An 18,553-nucleotide genomic window follows, 5' to 3' on the forward strand; every position below is an offset into this window, starting at 1 on the left:
AAATCTAAGGAAGTGATTAAACAGATACCACATTAATGGCAGAAAGCAAAGGGGAATTAAAAGAGCCTCTTGATAAAGATGAAAGAGGAGAGTGAAAAAGCTTGCTTAAAACTCAACATTCAAAAAACGAAGATCACGGCATCTGGTACCATCAACTTCATGGCAAATAGATGGGGAAAATGTGGAAACAGTGTCAGATTTCATTTTCCTGGGCTCCATAATCAACACAGATGGTGACTGCAGCCACAAGATTAAAAGACACCTGCTCCTTGGAAGAAAAGCTATGACAAACCTAGATGGTGTATTCAAAAGCAGAGATATCACTTTGCCAACAAAGGTCTGTATAGTCAAAGCTATGGTTTTTCCAGTAGTCATGTATGGATGTGAGAGTTGGACTATAAAGAAAGCTGAGCAGTGAAGAATTGATGCTTCTGAACTACAGTGTTGGAGAGTCCCTTGGATAGCAAGGAGATCACCAGTCAATCGTACAGGAAATCAACAATGAATAGTCATTGGAAGGACTGATGTTGAAGCTGAAGCTCCAATACCTTGGCCACCTGATGCGGGGAGCCGACTCATTGGAAAAGACCCTGATGCTGTGAAAGATTGAGAGCAAGAGGAGAAGGGGGCGACAGAGGATGAGATGGTTGGATGGCATCACTGACTCAATGGACGTGAGTTTGAGCAAACTCCAGGAGATAGCGAAGGACAGGGAAGCCTGGCATGCTGCAGTTCATGAAGTACCAAAGAGTCCAACGTGACTTAGCGACAAATTAAACAGAAGGGGAAAATGCCATATACATGAATATATTCAGTCCAGTAGTATCGATTATAGAAAAGGAGAAACTGAAATAACTCTGTAAGGGCATGATTTCATAAAGTATGGTCTATTAGTCTAATAGAAAATGATGAAGCTATCTAACACTGTTCATATGAACAGTATATGGAAATATGAAAACTAATAAAGACAAAGATTATAAAAGAGAATTAAAACAAAAATGAATTCAAATTTTGGAAAATATTGATGCAGCATAAGTCATAGAATATACTGAAAAATTCAAAATACTGTGGCAAGCTGAGATGGTTATGGGTGGTTGTTTTCCCTATTGAAACTGAACTAGTCACTGTTAACACTGAAAAGGAAGAAAGGAGAAGAAAAGAAAAAATTAGTCATAGGGTAAAGGATTGAGACCATCAAAGATTTTCCTTGCCACAGTCAAATGCCAACATTTAAGATAATACAAAATCAGAAAGAAAACGTCAAGTTAAAGAGAACTGTGAGATGATGAGAGAAGAGGCCGCTCTGAACAGCGGAAAGGCCCAGGACTAGAGCCAGACAGGCCTGGGTACCTTTAGGCAGCAGATTGCTTGATCCCTTAGTTCTCATCTGGGAAACTAGGGAAAGAAAGCCAGGAATCTGTTATAAGCACATGAGAAAATACACGTTATATTACATTATATACATAAAATGTATGTTACATTGTTGGCGTGTAATGAATTCAAGGTTATATTTTTTGAAGAGTATATGTAAAAAGAAATAGGAAAAGCCAGTGTGTTAATAGGGGTGGGATGAAAAGGAAGCCAAGTACATTAGCAGATACTACAATCACATAAAATTAATGACTGTAAACATATTCATGTAACTAGGAATCAAAGTGTTCCCCTAAAAAGATACAAACACAAAAGAAGGGAAATTCCTGTGAGGTTAAATTTAAATAGGAACTATCATTATGAACTTTTGATTTTTTCTTTAAAGTATATTTTCCCAGCTCTTTCCACTGAAATCTCAGGGAGGCAGGACAGTCCAGGAGCAATGAGTTCATGCCCAGCTTCGTGTCTCCAAGCTCCAGTCCCAGCCAGGAGGAACCTCAGCCTTTCTTTGAGAAAAGATCTCCTGGACAAGGGCAGGACAAATCCAAAGCCAGCCAAGCACACCGTATTTACCAAAAGCAAGGAACACTCAAAGGCTGAGGGTCCAGGAGCCAGCTTGAAGGGACTCGCACTGACCACATTGGGACAATCTGAGTAATTCAGAGAATTTAGTGATAGATTCTAACACATTGACTTCAGTGTAAATAAATCCATGAGTTTACACTGATACAAAAATTAACAGAGAAAGAAAAGGGCGTGGAGGGACAAAAGCTTTTCCTTACCAAAGAATTCTAGACAATAAATGAGAAATAAAGAGTCAGAAAAATCGCTGTTTTTTCAAACATCAATGTAATGCCTCATCCAGAAAAGGGTCACCATGGATGTAATGCCTGGTCCACAAAAGGGTTGCCATGGATGTAATACCTGATCCAGAAAAGGGTCCCTATGGATGTAATAGCTGACCCAGAAAAGGATCACCATGGATGCCTAAACTACTGGGTGAAAGGCTGCTGTGAAACAGGATATTCCCATGTTCTGAAAGTGCCTACTTCCTAATTACAAAACAAAAGTGGTTCTGTAGAATGGAAATATCTGGTGGACACCATCTGAACCAAGTGATCAAACTGAGTTATCATCAGTGCTGGGACAAGACAGTAGGATCTCTCCTAACCTGCACCCCAACATTGATCATGAATCCAAGTCATAAGGAAACAACCAAACAAGTCCAGAACGAGGAACTTTCAACAAAATAACTGGGCCTGGGTTCGAAGGCATGATAGAATAATAAAACAAGGATGTGTTGTTCTTTCTCCTGTTGACTGCAAGATACAGTACTATTTTATATATTAAAAAATGTATATAGGTGTATATATAAATGCTAATTTTATTGCAGAAGTTTAGAGATGATAATGGTAGCATTTACGTTTGAGTCTGTTTTGGACAAATAAGCACTATGCTTTTCAAATGATTGGAAAATCAGTTTTATTTGCCTCTTTTTTTTTTTTAACAGTGGCTTGATTTTTTTAAGTAAAAAAATCACTAAACTTGATCAGTGGTTAAAAAAAAAAGGCAAGGGTCTGTTCTAGATTAGAAGATATACAGCAACTATATATAATACAGGAAACCTGATTAGATGCTGGATTTGAAAAACAAAAGGCAATAGAGCATTTGAGGGGTGAGTGGAGAGATCTAGCGTATTTAAAATTGACTGGATATTAGATATTTCACATGATTGCTAATCTTCCTAAGTATGATAACGGTTAAGAAGAATGCTCTTATTCAAAGTTAAACACTGAAGTATCTTGATGTCTGCAATTTATAGTTAACCGGTCCAGCCAAAAGAGGAAATTATGTGTGTGATGTGTAAAAAGTATATGTGTGTTAAAACAAATTTTAAAAAGGCACACAGGTTTTAAAAATGTTAACAATCAATCCAGATGAAGGGTATCTATTAGACATTCACTGAATTCTTTCCATTTTCTATAGCTTAAAAAAATTGTTTAACTATCAAGTAAGAAAAAAAAAATTGATCTTAAATATTGAGTCAGCTAACTCATACTGTATGTGAACTTGGTCACATTTCTTCTGCACCTTATAAGCACAGAAGATGTGGAAGCAATCCAATCTGCCTCCCCCCTCAACCACCACCACCAAAATGTTCGCTAGAATAAAGCTATGTTCTGTGCAGCTGTTTAGCCTGAATGGACTAGTGTGAAATATACCTCCACCTCTCTCCCTGCAGCTCCACAGACAGGCCCTGTGAGGGAAGAAACAGCTGCTCCTAAATGATATTCTCCTCCAAAGCAAAGAATCCCACCTTGGGAGGGATTACACAAATTGTGGAAAACACAAGTAGCCACCACTGGAACAGAGAAGGTATAATCTAGCAATCTGCCAGCCTATGACAGGAAGTATAATTGCCAATTTCCTCCCCACTTGCTTCCCATCTGCAAGACTTTCACTTTAGAGGGAGTGGCCTTCATGCATGATGGAACAACAGATGTATAAGCAAGTAAGGAGAAGTCCTGGGAAGACTGAGAGCAGTCACAGTGCATCAGGGAGTTTTCTTTGGTTGTATCTGAAACCCATGCATAAGAAAAAACAGACACAAGACCAAAAGAGGACGCTCAGAACAGAAGTACACCCCAGAAAGGCCGGTCACTAATCTATCAGAGGGGAGTGCGGCAAGTGGCGAGGGCAGACAGCTGGGTTCACTACAGTTCACACAGAAAAGGCTAGTTCTGACAGATTATATTTGGTTATTAGGGAATATTGGTGATATTTTGGAGCCCCAAATCCTGCACTTATGGTAAAAATCAACTGCATTCTTACACAACTTAAGAATGACTCACTTTTTAAAATGTAAACAGAAAATATTGGTAAAAGAAAAAAAAAAAAAAACAAAAGGCATTTTGCAAAGTGTCCTATTTAAGTTTAGGTGGTTCCATGTTTCTCTTCACACTTGGGCAGAATGCCTTTCTTGGGGATTTGGAATCATTATTCTGTCTGTCAGATTTATAGCATTTAATCATATGGGACGTTTAAAAGTTCCTTGAGCAGAAAGATTATAGAAAAGTTATGTTCACAGACCTACGTTTTACATTTATAATTTTTACAGTTGCCTTAAAACTTAAAATATACTACACACACTCAAGCGCATCTTCACACCACTCAACTACAATAGCTGTGAAATTATAAATAGTTGTTTAAATTATGTCAAGAAGTCCAGATATAGAATCCCCAACTGGGATAAGAACACTGAAGGAACTGTTCAGGGCACCATTCCTAAAATAATGCATTAACTGTAATAGGGAGAAAAAATGTAGGACATTGGCTTCCTAATCATTAAAGAAATAGAAAGCTGTTTCAAACAAAACAAAAACTAAATGAGATAATCAAAAGCAAACATACCCATCTTTAGTCTGATCCACCACACCACTTAAAAGTTCCACAGTCTTCGGATTAGGCTGGCTTTCTCCAAAAATGTTCAAATATCGGGTGACGAAGTCATTGGGAGACATGAAAAATTCACCATTTTTTTCAATGCTTGCATACTGTTTAAAAAAAGAAAATATATTTTATTCTCAAATGTATATAATCAGATCAATATGTTAAAAAAGCTGAAAGTATTCAATGGATAAAATACCTGAGATGACAATATACTATTACAAGGACAATTATTTCCCATCACTCCAAGTAAAAAGCAAAAAGACATTGAGTTTGCCAAGTTTTATCTTTATACCAGAGGTTCTCAGCCTGACTGTCCAGCTTACAAACACAAAGTCCCCAGTAGGCCATCTCTGTTATAATACCTGCCTTTCTTGGCTGAACTTCTCTAGCTCTGAGCAGCCTGTTTTCATTTTTCCCCACAGAGGGCAGAAGTAGAAACTGGTATCTACTTGGGACAGGCCAGGGACGCAGCTAAATATCCCCAATAAACAGGCAGGATGCCCACCCTCTACCCCCCAACCCAATTAGAGTCATCCAGACCAAATGTCAATCGTGCTGAGGGTGAGAAACCCATGTTGACAGAAATTTGGAAAGACAAATTATATCTTGTTCTTTAGCAAAGACATAGTTTTCTTGAAAAAAAAAAAAAGTATTATGAAATCATGAATGAAAACAACCTCATTCTTTTGCCCCTTTTCCTGTTTTGAAAGCATCAGTGATGGAAAAGAAAAAAGAGAATGACAGAGGAGAAACTAGAGAGCAAACTGTTAACAGCAAGGCTTCTGTAAGACTTCATGGAAGACGGTAAGAAACGCTGCTATGAATGCATAGGAAGTGTGGAGCACAGTGTTAGGTGTTTACATTCAATATCCCATTAGTATTACGCAACAGCTCTACAAAGTAGGTGTTCCCATCCACATTTTAGAGATGCAGTGGCTAAATCTTGAATGGTAAACTAATTCACCCACATAGGCAGGGGTAGAAACAATATTGAAATCCAAGTACACCTGACTTCAAGGTCTTCATTCTGCTTTTTCTCCAGAGCTCCTAAAAATTACATTTTTTTTTTTCACTTGAGCCAAAGAAGAAATTGGGCCCCTATTTTTAAAAAGACCATAACCATTAAGAAGGCTAAGCCCCGAAGACTTGATGCTTTTGAACTGTGGTGTTGGAGAAGACTCTTGAGAGTCCCTTGGACAGCAAGGAGATCAAAACAGTCAGTCTTAAATGAAATCAGTCCTGAATATTCATTGGAAGGACTGATGCTGAAGCTCCAATATTTTGGGCACCTGATGCGAAAAGCTGACTCATCAGAAAAGATCCTGATGCTGGGAAAGATTGAGGGCAGGAGAAGGGGGTAACAGAGGATGAGATGGTTGGATGGCATCATGGACTCAATGGACATGAGTTTGAGCAAGTTCCAGGAGATGGTGAAGGACAGGGAAGCCAGGCGTGCTGCAGTCCATGGGGTCACAAAGAGTTGGAAATGACTGAGCGACTGAACAACAAAATTAAAAAAAAAGAATTTGTGTCCTTTATTCCTTTACTATGTATGTTTGGATCATCCTTCTGTGTTAAGTCGTTACAGCGAATAAAGGAAGAGCTATCAGTTCCCTTCCACCTGAAAATGGGAACAAAGGGTATCATGAAAGAGGAAAATGTGCATTTATTTCAGTTCCATCTTCTCAAAATGCCTAACGTAGTAAGTCCTAAAGAGATATTGATTGGTGAATAAACAATGAGAGAGTTCCTGGAAAAGAAAAATAAAAAAGAAATGCTGCTATGGTTAATGTCCTCTCCATTCCAGAAGAGAGTGAATGAGTGAGAATAAGGTGGTGTGCGATGCTTTTTCACAGCCTTCCCCCCGTTCACACCATGGAACCTGCACATTACTGTTCTGCAGAGGTGGGGGGCTGTGAGAAATGCTGAGGAACAACTTGGGGGTCACACAGATACTTACAGAGCAGGAGAGGGGCTCTTGATGTTTGGGATCAAACAGTGTTTTGTGGTGGGGAGATGGGGACCTCAAGCTACAAGAACAGGGCTAGCTGGGTGACAGAAGCCGCCGTGATGGGGGAGCACGGTGAACAGGGGTGCAATGACAGTCAGACCCAATTAAAACTGCTTTTGCAAGTCACGTGTGGGCTTCCCGGAGATGCAGACATAGAGAACAGTCATAGGACGGACACAGAGAACCCCATGAACAGTAGAGAGAACCCCATGAACAGTAGAGAGAACCCCACGAACAGTGGAGAGAACAGACTTCTAGACAAAGAAGGGGACAGGCAGGGTGGAACGAACTGAGAGAGTGGATTGCGACATACACATTACCATATGTAAACTCAGATGGCCAGTGGAAATGTGCTGGATGACGCAGGGAGCTCAAATCTGGTGCTCTGTGACAACCGAAAGGGAGGGGATGGGGTGGAAGGGAGGTTCAAGAGGGAGGGGACACACGTCTACCTATGGCTGATGCATGCTGATGTATGGTAGAAACCAATAAAAATACTGTGAAGCAATTATCTTCCAATTAAAAATAAATACATTACAAAAAAAAGAATCTGCCTGCCTAACCCTAACCCTAATTGGGTTCCATCCCTGCTTCATGAAGAGCCCATCCGATGCGGGCAACTAAGTCTGTGCGCCACGACTCCGGAGCCAGCGCTGCAGAGCCTGCGAGGCCCAGCTGCTGGGCCCAGGAGCATCAGTTACTGAAGCTCACGCAGCTGCCGCCTGCGCTCCACAACAACAGGGGCCATCCGGTGAGAAGCCCGTGCACCCCAACCAGAGAGTAGCTTCTGCTCGCTGCGATGAAGACCCAGCACATCCATAAGTACATAAATAAATCTTAAAAAAAAAAGTCACTTGTTCTTTCTACATTTTAGTCATTCCAAAGCAGGACCGGCTCTTGAGTAGATACTCAGCTACAGGCTTTGGAGTCTCTCAGGTCTGGGATGCAGGCAGCTCTGCTTCTGCCTCTAAAGGACCTCAGGTAAGTAACTAAAGCTTTCTGGGACTCTGGCTCCTCACCTGTAAAATGGGGATAAGGACACTACCTGCTCTTAAGGTGATGCTCGAAATAAATGAATGGTCACGAAATACACTAGGCACAATCCCATACACACAATAGGCATCTTATAAAAAAAATGTTAAATAAAAACCAATAATCTAGCACATTTCTGTTCAGTCGCTCAGTCGTGTCCGACTCTTTGCGACCCCATGAACTGCAGCACGCCAGGCCTCCTTCTCCATCACCAACTCCCGGAGTCCCCCCAAACCCATGTCCATTGAGTCAGTGATTCCATCCAACCATCTCATCCTCTGTTGTTCCCTTCTCCTCCTGCCCTCAGTCTTTCCCAGAATCAGGGCCTTTTCCAATGAGTCAACTCTTCGCATTAGGTGGCCAAAATATTGGAGTTTCAGCTTCCAGTGAACACCCAGGACTGATCTCCTTTAGGATGGACTGGTTGGATCTCCTTGCAGTCCAAGGGACTCTCAAGAGTCTTCTCCAACACCACAGTTCAAAAGCATCAATTCTTCAGCGCTCAGCTTTCTTTACAGTCCAACTCTCACATCCAAACATGACTACTGGAAAAACCAGAGCCTTGACTAGACAGACCTTTGTTGGCAAACTAATATCTCTGCTTTTTAACATGCTGTCTAGGTTGGTCATAACTTTCCTTCCAAGCAGTAAGCGACTGAACTGAACTGAAATGAGCTAGATTACTGGTTTTTATTTAACAATTTTTTGCACAGTACAAAAGAAAAGCTCAAAGATGGCCCAATAATCATACTATTCTTGAGTTAGTATTGAATTTGGCTTTTTGCAAACGTGGAAGAATTATCATTTATTTTCCTAACTGAGGCAAAACAGGACTGAAATATAAAGGGAATGTCACTGTTAATTACAGCAATCCTATGATTTAGAATTATACCTATGTTTGCTTATAGTAGTGAATAATTCATTTATTTAAAAACACAATTTAACTCTCCTCTCACCATTAGACATTATTATTACTGGATTATCTCCAATTTTTCTTATTTTTTTTTTAAAGCTAAAGTAACCAGCTTTGCATATAACATCTGTCCAAATTCCTGGCAGTTTTCAAAGGCTAGACTCCCAGAGGAGAAACTGTTGAGTCAAAGGAGAGGATCTTTAAGGCTCTTGATACTTATCACACTGCTCTCCAAAAAGGACTGTACCAATTATACTCCCAACCAACAGCATGAGAACATGCCCTTTCCCCCTCTGTCTATCATATTTGCTGCAAATAGCTTGATATTTTTATATAATTGAGTCTGTCGATTTTTATCTGCTTTATAATTTCTTCCACTACTTCTAAGTTTAGAAGCTATTATAATTCTTCATCACAAGACTATGTACTCACCCACATTTTCTCTTAGCCCGTTTTGAATAGGGTTAGCTTTTCCCTTTAAGTTTCAATACATTATTGGTACTTTGTTTTCAATGTGGTTTGAAGTAAGGATCCTCCAACTTGAGTCTCTTCCACTTACTCTCTTGGTTGTCTCTCGGAAGGGAAGATCCCTTGGAGAAAGGAATGGCAACCCACTCCAGTGCTCTTGCCTGGAGAATCCCACGGACAGAGGAGCCTAGAAGGCTACAGTCCATAGGGCCATGAAGAGCCAGACACGACTGAGCAACTAAATAACTCTTGGCTGTCCTAGGAGCCCGCACATCAAATCATTCTCCCTTCCCTAAAGGGGATGCCATAGGCTAAATTATCATATGGTTGGGACCTCCCTGGTGGTCCAGTGGTTAAGAATCCACCTTGCAATGCAAGAGATGCAGGTTCAATCCCTGGTAGGGGAACTAAGATCCCACATGTCGCACAGCAACTAAGCCAACATGTCACAACTAGAGAGCCTGTGCACCACAACAAAGGACTTCCCGCATGATGCAACCAGCCCTACGCAGGCAGATACACAAATGCTTTCAAAAGTCAGCACATGGTCACAACGGAACGGCTTGGCAAGAAGTCCATCTCCTACACACTTCTGGTGGGCAACGCCTTCCTAAGTGAAGATGTACTCAGACCCAACTCCACGGGAGGAATGCCAGGATGAGCTGACAGCTCCTGTCATCACCACAGCGGGCAATGTTTCAGGACTAACCTTGGCAACTGACCCATCTGCTCTTGCAAGATTACTTGTGCCTTAATTGCCATAACTAGAGGGAAAGCTCTGCCAGGACAGAATTTCTTTTCCCCTTTCTCACTGTTGTGTATCCTCGAGCTCTAGACCGTTACCTGGTAGATAGGCAACATGTTCAATAAACATCTGACAAATGAATGTGGAGTAAAAAAAAGCATTGCAGTACTGGACTTTCCTGGTGGCACAGAATCCGCTGCCAATGCGGGGTTCGACTCCTGATCTGGGAAGATCCCACATGCCCCGAACAACTAAGCCATGCGCCACAACTACTGAACCAGCGCTTCAGAGCCCTAGAGCTGCACCTAATGGGCCCCTGTGCCGCACCTACTAAGTCCAGGCACCCAGGGCCCATGCTCCACAACAAGGAAAGCCACTGCAGTGAGAAGTCTGAGGGCCGCCATGAAGAGGAGTCCCTGCTCGCCTCCACTGGAGAAAGCTCTGGCAAAGCAACGGAGACCCAGTGCAGCCAAAAATAAATAAATGCACAAATAAACAAAAGAAGAACGCATCTCATTACTTTTTTTCTTACAAGTCTTCTTACAAGACTAATCACTCTTTTAGTTTTCCCCAAATGATCTTTAGAATCATTATCAAGCTCCCAACCCCTAAAAGAGAAATTTCCACTGAAAAGGCAAAATAAAACTACAATGCAATAATACCACTACTCATACACAAGATAATTAAAAAGAAAAAAGACAATGTTGGCAAAATATGGAGCAAATGCAACTGGCAAACCGCTTCAGAAAACTGCTTGGCAATGTCTACTGTAACTGAACGTACATGAGAGGACAGACCCAGCAATTTTACACCAGAGGGATTTTTCCCTTCCCATAATTTATTATTTCTCATTGGAACTTTTACTTTTTCACTTTCAGATGACCCTTTAACACGTTTTGTAAGATCAGTTTAGTATTAATGAACTCAGTTTCTGCCTGTCTGACCTCTTTGCTTGTCCTTCAATTCTGAATGATAATCTTGCTAGACAGAGTATCCTGGGTGGTAGGCTTTTCCCTGTTAACACTTTAAAAGTATCATGCCATTCTCTTCTGGTCTGCAAAGTTTCTGCAGAAAAATCAACTGATAACCTTATGGGGGTTCCCTTGGATGCACTTTGTTTTTTTTCCTGCTGCATTTAAAATTCTTTATTTTTTCTATTTTGATTGTGCTCTATCTTGGCATGGGTCTCTTTGGGTTCACCTTGTTTGGAACCCTCTGGTGCCTCCTGTACCTGGATATCTGTTTCCTCCTCCAGGTTTGGGAAGTTCTCAGCCATAATTTTGTCAAATACATTTTCTACTCTTTTCTCTTTCTGTGCTGTGCTAAGTCGCTTCAGTTGTGTCGGACTCTTTCTGACCGCATGGACCCTAGCCCGCCCGGCTCCTCTGTCCATGGGAGGCTCCAGGCAAGAATACGGGAGTGGGTTGCCATCCCTCCTCCAGGGGATCTTCCTGACCCAGGGACCGACCCCACGTCTGTTACGTACCCTGCAGTGGCAGGTGGGTTCTTCACCACTAGCGCCCCCTTTCTTTTCTGGGACCACTATCATGCAAATGTTAGTACCTGTGAGGTTGTCCCATAAGTCCCTTTAACTAGCCTCAATTTTTAGGATTTTTTGGGGGGGAGTGTAGTTCTTACTGGGCAGTTTGCATTACTCTAGCTTCCAGATCACTGGCGTATTCTTTGTTACCCCATCTCTTGTTCACATCCTCCAGTGTATTTTTCATCTCAGTTACCGTATTTCTCAGTGCCGTCAGCACTTTCCCAACATCATCTAGCTCTTCACAAAAATCCTCAGTGTTCCTCGATTCTTCCCCAGTTCAATTAGGATTCTTATCACCAATGCTTTGAACTCTTCTATCAGGTAAATTACTTATCTGTGTTTCATTAGGGTTTTTATCCCAGGGTTTTTTTTCCTTATTCTTTCATCTGAAATATATCCCTGTCTTCTCATTCTGTCTAACATTCTGTCTTTATGAAACTAGGTGAGAATCCACCTCTCCTGCCCTTGAAAGTGTGTCCTTGGAGCATTCCCAGCAGCTCTGGCAGGAGAAACAAAAGAGAGCACGAGCTGCGTCTTCCCCAGGCTGCGCTGGCAGCCCCCGTGCGGGGAGGAGGTGGGGCCGGGGCCCAGCCAGGTGCAAGCGGCCGTCTCCTCCGCTCAGCGGCCATCACTGCCCTCCCGGGGGTGGGAGCTGCGCTCTCTTGGGTATGACGGCACTCTCTGCCTCGGTCTGGGGCGTGGCCAGGGCCTGAGGGTCTAGGGCTGCATTTCCGTGCGGGTTTCACTGTTTCCCCCACGTATGCACCTTGTTAGAGGCTGGATGGGACTGGGGCTGGAGGGGGCTGTGCCACAGCTCTAAGCTGACCCCACCCCCCAGTAGCATTATTTTGGATAGCAAAGAAAAAAGTGGAAAATAACTCAAATGTCCACAGCGGAATGTTTCAATGAATTGTGGCATACTTACACAGTGGAATAAACTAACACCGACTACACGTGCCAACACGGATGAATCTTACCAATAAAGAAACAGAGAAAGAGGCCAGACTCATGAAAACATAGTGTAAAAAAAAGAAAAAGGAAAACACGTTGTATTATTCATTTTATATAAAGCAGAAAACCAGGCAAAGCTAACACGTGGTGACAGAAGTCAGATGACTAGTTCCCTCGGGAGGGGTGGGTATCGCCTGGAACGGGCGTCAGAGGGCTTCTGGTGATGGACAGGGAGGCCTGGCGTGCTGCGATTCACGGGGCCGCAAAGAGTCGGACACGACTGAGCGACTGAACTGAAGGATGCTGGTTACGCGGATGGATTCACTTCATGAACATGCATGGAGCTGTACAGTTCTGATTGATGCACTTGATTTATTCCTCAATAGAGTTTACAAATAAAAAATCTCAGGTCTTTTATCTGCCTTGTTTTTTCAGAGGTGATAAAACATCTCTTCAATACAAGGACATGTTAATATGGACACAAGAAACACAGTTTTCCTCAGTTTTAAAAAACAGCTCCCCACCAAGGCTTGGGTAGTCTACTTTGATTAAAGATGTCAAAGGTTCTTCCTTAGACTGATGAACAAAGGGTCCCTATCAGGGGACTGGACTATACCTTGCAGCTACCACACCTTCAAAATGTTATTTAATCCTTCTTCAGTAATAGATTTGATAAATGACCTGACACTTCTCTCCTTTACCATTTTTGGAAGTTCAATATGATTAAACATATATACTTATGAAATGGGAAGGCCTTTAGGATTCCTTGCATAACCTAGTAAAATACTAACTATGATGGTTAACTTCATGCATCAGCTTGACTGGCCAACAGGTGCCCAGATGAAGCACCGTTTCTGGGTGTGTTTCTGAGGGTGTTTCTGGATGAGACTGGCATTTGAATTTGTGGACTCAGTAAACTGGACTTCCCTCCCCAGTATGGGTGGGCTTCACCCAATCCATTGAGAACGGAATAAAAGATGGAGGGAAGAATTCATCCCTTTTTTCCCTGCCCCACTGCATAAGCTGGGTCCTATCTTCCTTCTCTGGCCCTCAGACCGAGATTTACATCATCAGCTACCCTGTTCTCAGGACTTCGGACTTGGACTGAATTACAACACAGCTTTTCCTGGGTCTCCAGCCTGCAGACAGTACCATCCTAGGACTTCTCGGCCTCCAAAATGGATGGTGTGAGCCAATTCCTCATAATAAACCTCACTAGGTAAGTACCTAGAGATGGAGCTCTCTCCTACCGGTTCTGTTTCTCTCAAGAACCCTGACTAATAAACCAAATGTCACCAGGAAGACATACGTCCACACCCAATGAATATGGTGGCAAAGGAAAGCAATGTGTCACGACACTATCCTCAGAAGCCAGGGGGCCTAACTGGCCTGCCCACTACTGGTGGAACAAAATAGTCTATCAACTGTGAACACGCCAGAACCATAATCACCAGTCATTCATTTCTGCCACAAACCATTCATGTCTGGAGGCTGAAGGGCAAATCTTCTTGAGTGTGTTCCAGCCACTGAGAAATGCTTTGCACACCTGATCACTGTGTTTGACCGTTCTACCCCTATTATGCAGGAAGAATAAAGTATTATACTTAAGAATCTGAAAATGGATCAAATATTGTATGTTATTCAGTTCAGTTGCTCAGTCATGTCCAACTCTTTGCGACCCCATGAATCGCAGCACGCCAGGCCTCCCTGTCCATCACCAGCTCCCGGAGTTCACTCAGACTCACGTCCATCGAGTCCGTGATGCCATCCAGCCATCTCATCCTCTGTCGTCCCCTTCTCCTCCTGCCCCCAATCCCTCCCAGCATCAGAGTCTTTTCCAATGAGTCAACTGTTCGCATGAGGTGGCCAAAGTACTGGAGTTTCAGCTTAGGAACTACAATTAATTTCATTAAGTGCACAGTGATATATATTATGGCCACATATAATATTTACTAACATATATTATGACCATTTCTCAATAGGGAATCTTAAAATTATTAGGAGCTATATGGAGATAGCTAACTTACACTGAAATACATCAGTAAATATTATATGTGAAACTAACGTAACAAAAATGTATTTAAATTAGGTGGTGGTTATGTGGCTACTTACTACTCTATTTTCTGTATATTTGTAAATTTTAATGAAACGGTTTAAATGTCATTAGGTATCATGAATAGTCAACAAATACATTGCTGACGATAAAAAACACAAATTTAAAACAAGATACAATTTTTCAACGAGTTGTCAGAAAGGCTTTTCATTGTTACTGCTCAGATTTTTTTAACAATCTGAGTTGATGTCACAATGTGGAAAAATGTAAACTTCCATACTCCCAACAAAAATGTGTATTGATGCAACCTCGAGAGGCAGTCTGCCAAGAATCAAAAGCCTTGAAATGCTGTAAATCCACTCTTAAACAATTCCACTTCTATAAATTTATCTAAGAAAATGCTAGCTATGTGCAAAAATGTAGTCTCAGGGCTATTCATTTCAGTGTTGTTATGATAGCAAAGCAGAGCAGACAGCTAAACATCCAATAATAGAGAGTGGCTAGATAAATTATGGTAAAACAGCCATATACAAGAGTATCATAGCAATAAAAAAAGCAGAAATGCTTTCAATTATAGGAAAAGGTATTCATAATGTATTAGGTGAGGGAAAAAATGAATACCAAATAGGATTTTTCCTCCTGTTAAGGAAAAAAATTATACTCATACACAGAGGCAGAGAAACAGGAACAGAGACATATGCATATATAAATAGATTTAAATAGATACATGTATATATACAGATAGACTTAAATATATATGGATCACAAGTTTCAGTTCTTTATACACATCTCTAATTTTCAAAAAATATGAACTGTTGTGTCATAAGCAAAAAAGGTTTTCAAAGTGGAAATTATTTTTCCAATTTTCCCTACAAAATCTTCTAAAAATATATATTATGCTTTTGTTGATGAATTATAATCATAAAATTCCAAATGCCATTCACTACATATTACTATCCCAATTTGTAATATGACCTGCTTCCCTTGTCTGGTCTTCCCGTCCTCCACATCTTACACCACAGTAAGGCATTTAGTTGCGTCCAGCTCTATACTTCTAAACAGTAACTATCACTTCCTTCACTCTCACTTGAGCTAATGGTTGTCTCCTCAATTTCTGCATTCTTAACACTGGTACTTCCATGCCCCCAGGCTATATATCCAGTGGTCATATTTCCTCCCTGTTCACGATCAATCAATCCACCCTGAATATTCATTAGAAGGACTGATGCTGAAGCTCCAATACTTTGGCCACCTGATGTGAAGAGCTGACTCATTGGAAAAGACCCTGATGCTGGGAAATGTTGAAGGCAGAAAAGAGAAGGGGACAACAGAGGACGAGATGGTTGGATGGCATCACTGACCCAATGGACATGAGTTTGAGCAAACTCCAGGAGATGGTGAAGGACAGGGAAGCCTGGCGTGCTGCAGTCCCTGGCGTCACAGAGTCAGACACGACTGAGTGACTGAACAGCCACATAATCATCCATCACACAAGATCACGCATTTTCAATCAAACGGTCCTGCAAAATGTGTCAGCTTGCCCATTCTCCATTCTTCCTGCTACCACAACCCTAACCAGGTTATTAGGGTTGCACACCTGGATTACACCCGCAGCTGCCTAACCCATGGCCTTCCTGCACCAATCCAATCTCAGACCCATCCTCCAAGTCACTGGAGAACTCAGAAAACCTTCAATGGCTTCCTATTGTTTAGCAGAAATGCCAGACTCCCAATTATCTTTCTAATTTTGTCAGCCACAACCTGTAAAACTTGGCAGACTCCTTCGCACAGGGCTGAATTAAGTAAACATTTGAAGAATGAGCAAAAATCCTTCCATCTGGGGGAGGTTTGCTCCCAAGGTGGTCCCTCCAATGTGGTCCTGGTTCCCAGAAGCCTCCGCTGCCCCCCTGGGTGCCTCCCCTTCACCCCGCCACCCGCCCTGGCTCCCACGCATCCGCGAGGCTCCTCAAGTCCCCACTCCAAGGAGCCTTCTCTGACCTCTCCCCACCACAGGGACTGCTCCCTCCTCCCATTTCCTGTGGCGTCTGCTTTAACCACACAAGTGACCCTTGACTGTGCTGACTTAGATACTTTTTTTTTTTACCTTCTGTGTGCCTATGAATTTTGTCTCCTGTATAAAACCTGAACATCTCTAAATAAGACACGGATGTTGCTTATACCTTTTTACACATCTCACTCACTGCAGAGTTCCATGGCATTTCATTTAAACTGTAAGCACTCAAATACACACCTGTTTATTAACATGAAACAGCACAGAAAGTGTCAGGCAGAGAAAAAAACTTAGGTTCCCAACACTTAGGCTGGAAACAAAGCTGGCTACACCTAGACTTCTACATCCAGACAAAACATTAACCGCCACATGTCACTAAAACAGCCTGCATAAAAAAATTCAAACGCCTTAGGCTGGAGATGTTTTATGCCAAGTTCCACTCTGCCCACCATTCTAGTACCATCTCCCAGCTTCTCTGAGCCAGGCCACCTCCACGCCTGGAGTTCTTTGCTTTTGCCTGCACTATATTTCCTTTGTCTTTGCTCCACAATCCTCCTCCACCATCTCCATCTGATAAACAGTAGCTCAAATATCACCACTGCCCAGCAATTGTAATGACCCTCTCTAGGAAGATGCAATTAGCCCCACATCATCTTCTTGCTAATTAATACTATACAATGCATATCAACCATATTATGTACTATATAATGTATATCAACCATATTGTGAATTTTTTTTTTAAACACTCACACACAGTGAGATAGTTAAGGGCAGGAGCCATAATTAATTCATCTTTATAACCCCAACATCTGACAGCAAGCAACTTCAGAAAAAGAACTGATTTTAACTCTTTTCAAAAAAACAAACAAACATAAAATAAGCCAGAACAGGGCTCATTTTAGTCCTCCAGGACCCCTCTTTCCTTATCTGTTTCGGTTCCACTAGGTCTCTCTGCTCGCCACAGCTGTCAACTCCCCCATTACCAGCACATCTGGTCTCAAAGGAACAATGAAGCTTCCCTCCACCTCCCCGAAGCTACAGGAGAATCACCTAACTAGTGTAGCAGAGAGGTTGGGATATTTATAAAGAAGAAAAGTCAGGAAAAACGTCAGAAAAAATCACCAAATAGGTTTACAGAGTGCTTGCTGCTGATCCGCTCTTGGAGCTAACAAGTCCAGGTGTACAGCCAAGTGATTCAGTTATTCATTGTCAATCAGCTATGCATGCTAAGTCCGACTCTTTGTGACCCCATGGACTGCAGCTTTCTAACTCCTCTGTCCAAGGGATTCTCCAGGCACAAACACTGGAGTGGGCAGCCAGATTGCCCTCATCCAGGGACTGAACCTGCATCTCCTGCATGGGAAGCAGATTTTTTACAGCTGAGCCACCAGGGAAGCCCCTCAATCAACTATACGCTAATACAAAGTAAAAATTTTTTAAATAAATAAATAAATGAACCACAATTTACTTACGCAAAAAAAAAAAAAAAAAGAAGAAAGCCCAGGCTCACTGGAGACGTGCCTGGCACAGCCCCCAAAGGCGCCTCGCTCCCTATTCTTCCCCCACAGCACTGTCTGCGGTAGAGAGTAAACAAGAGACCCTCAGCGTGCTGAGCCAAGATGGATTTGCGTTGGTACCACACTACCCAAGCCTGATGAGGTCACCCGAACCTCTGCCAGATCCACAATCCCTTCTAGAAACTGCTGATCACTTCTTTTCTTCAGGGACAGTTCTTCCCGCCCCCCCCCCCGCCCCCACATCATCCCATTGGACTCTAAGTCATCTGGAATTCTCACTCAAAAGCCACGTAGTCCCAGCCACACCAAAGGAGGACAGCACTTCCTTTCTGGTCCCAAAGATTCCACCCCAGCCTTCAGGCCCACCAACACAGAAGCCCCATAGGCCGCTCTCCAGAACTCTGCAGAGACTCCTGCCCTCCCCTGGGTTTCGCTGGCCAATCCCACTTGTCTCCAGTGAAACTCCCCTGTGACTGCGATGCAGCCAC

General features: G+C 42.3%; 1 protein-coding gene across 3 annotated transcripts in view; it reads right to left on the bottom strand.

Moving 5' to 3' along the window:
• SLC25A13 (solute carrier family 25 member 13) overlaps positions 1 to 18,553 on the bottom strand; it is a 229,996-nt gene that overhangs the window by 177,722 nt on the left and 33,721 nt on the right. For all 3 annotated transcript variants that reach the window (XM_052638583.1, XM_052638584.1, XM_052638582.1), the window contains exon 3: positions 4,783 to 4,925. In XM_052638583.1, the coding sequence (XP_052494543.1) occupies positions 4,783 to 4,925 (143 nt within the window). The remainder of the gene's footprint in view (positions 1 to 4,782; positions 4,926 to 18,553) is intronic.

Source organism: Budorcas taxicolor, chromosome 4 (assembly GCF_023091745.1).
Source record: "Budorcas taxicolor isolate Tak-1 chromosome 4, Takin1.1, whole genome shotgun sequence".
In the NCBI taxonomy this organism is placed as follows: domain Eukaryota; kingdom Metazoa; phylum Chordata; class Mammalia; order Artiodactyla; family Bovidae; genus Budorcas; species Budorcas taxicolor.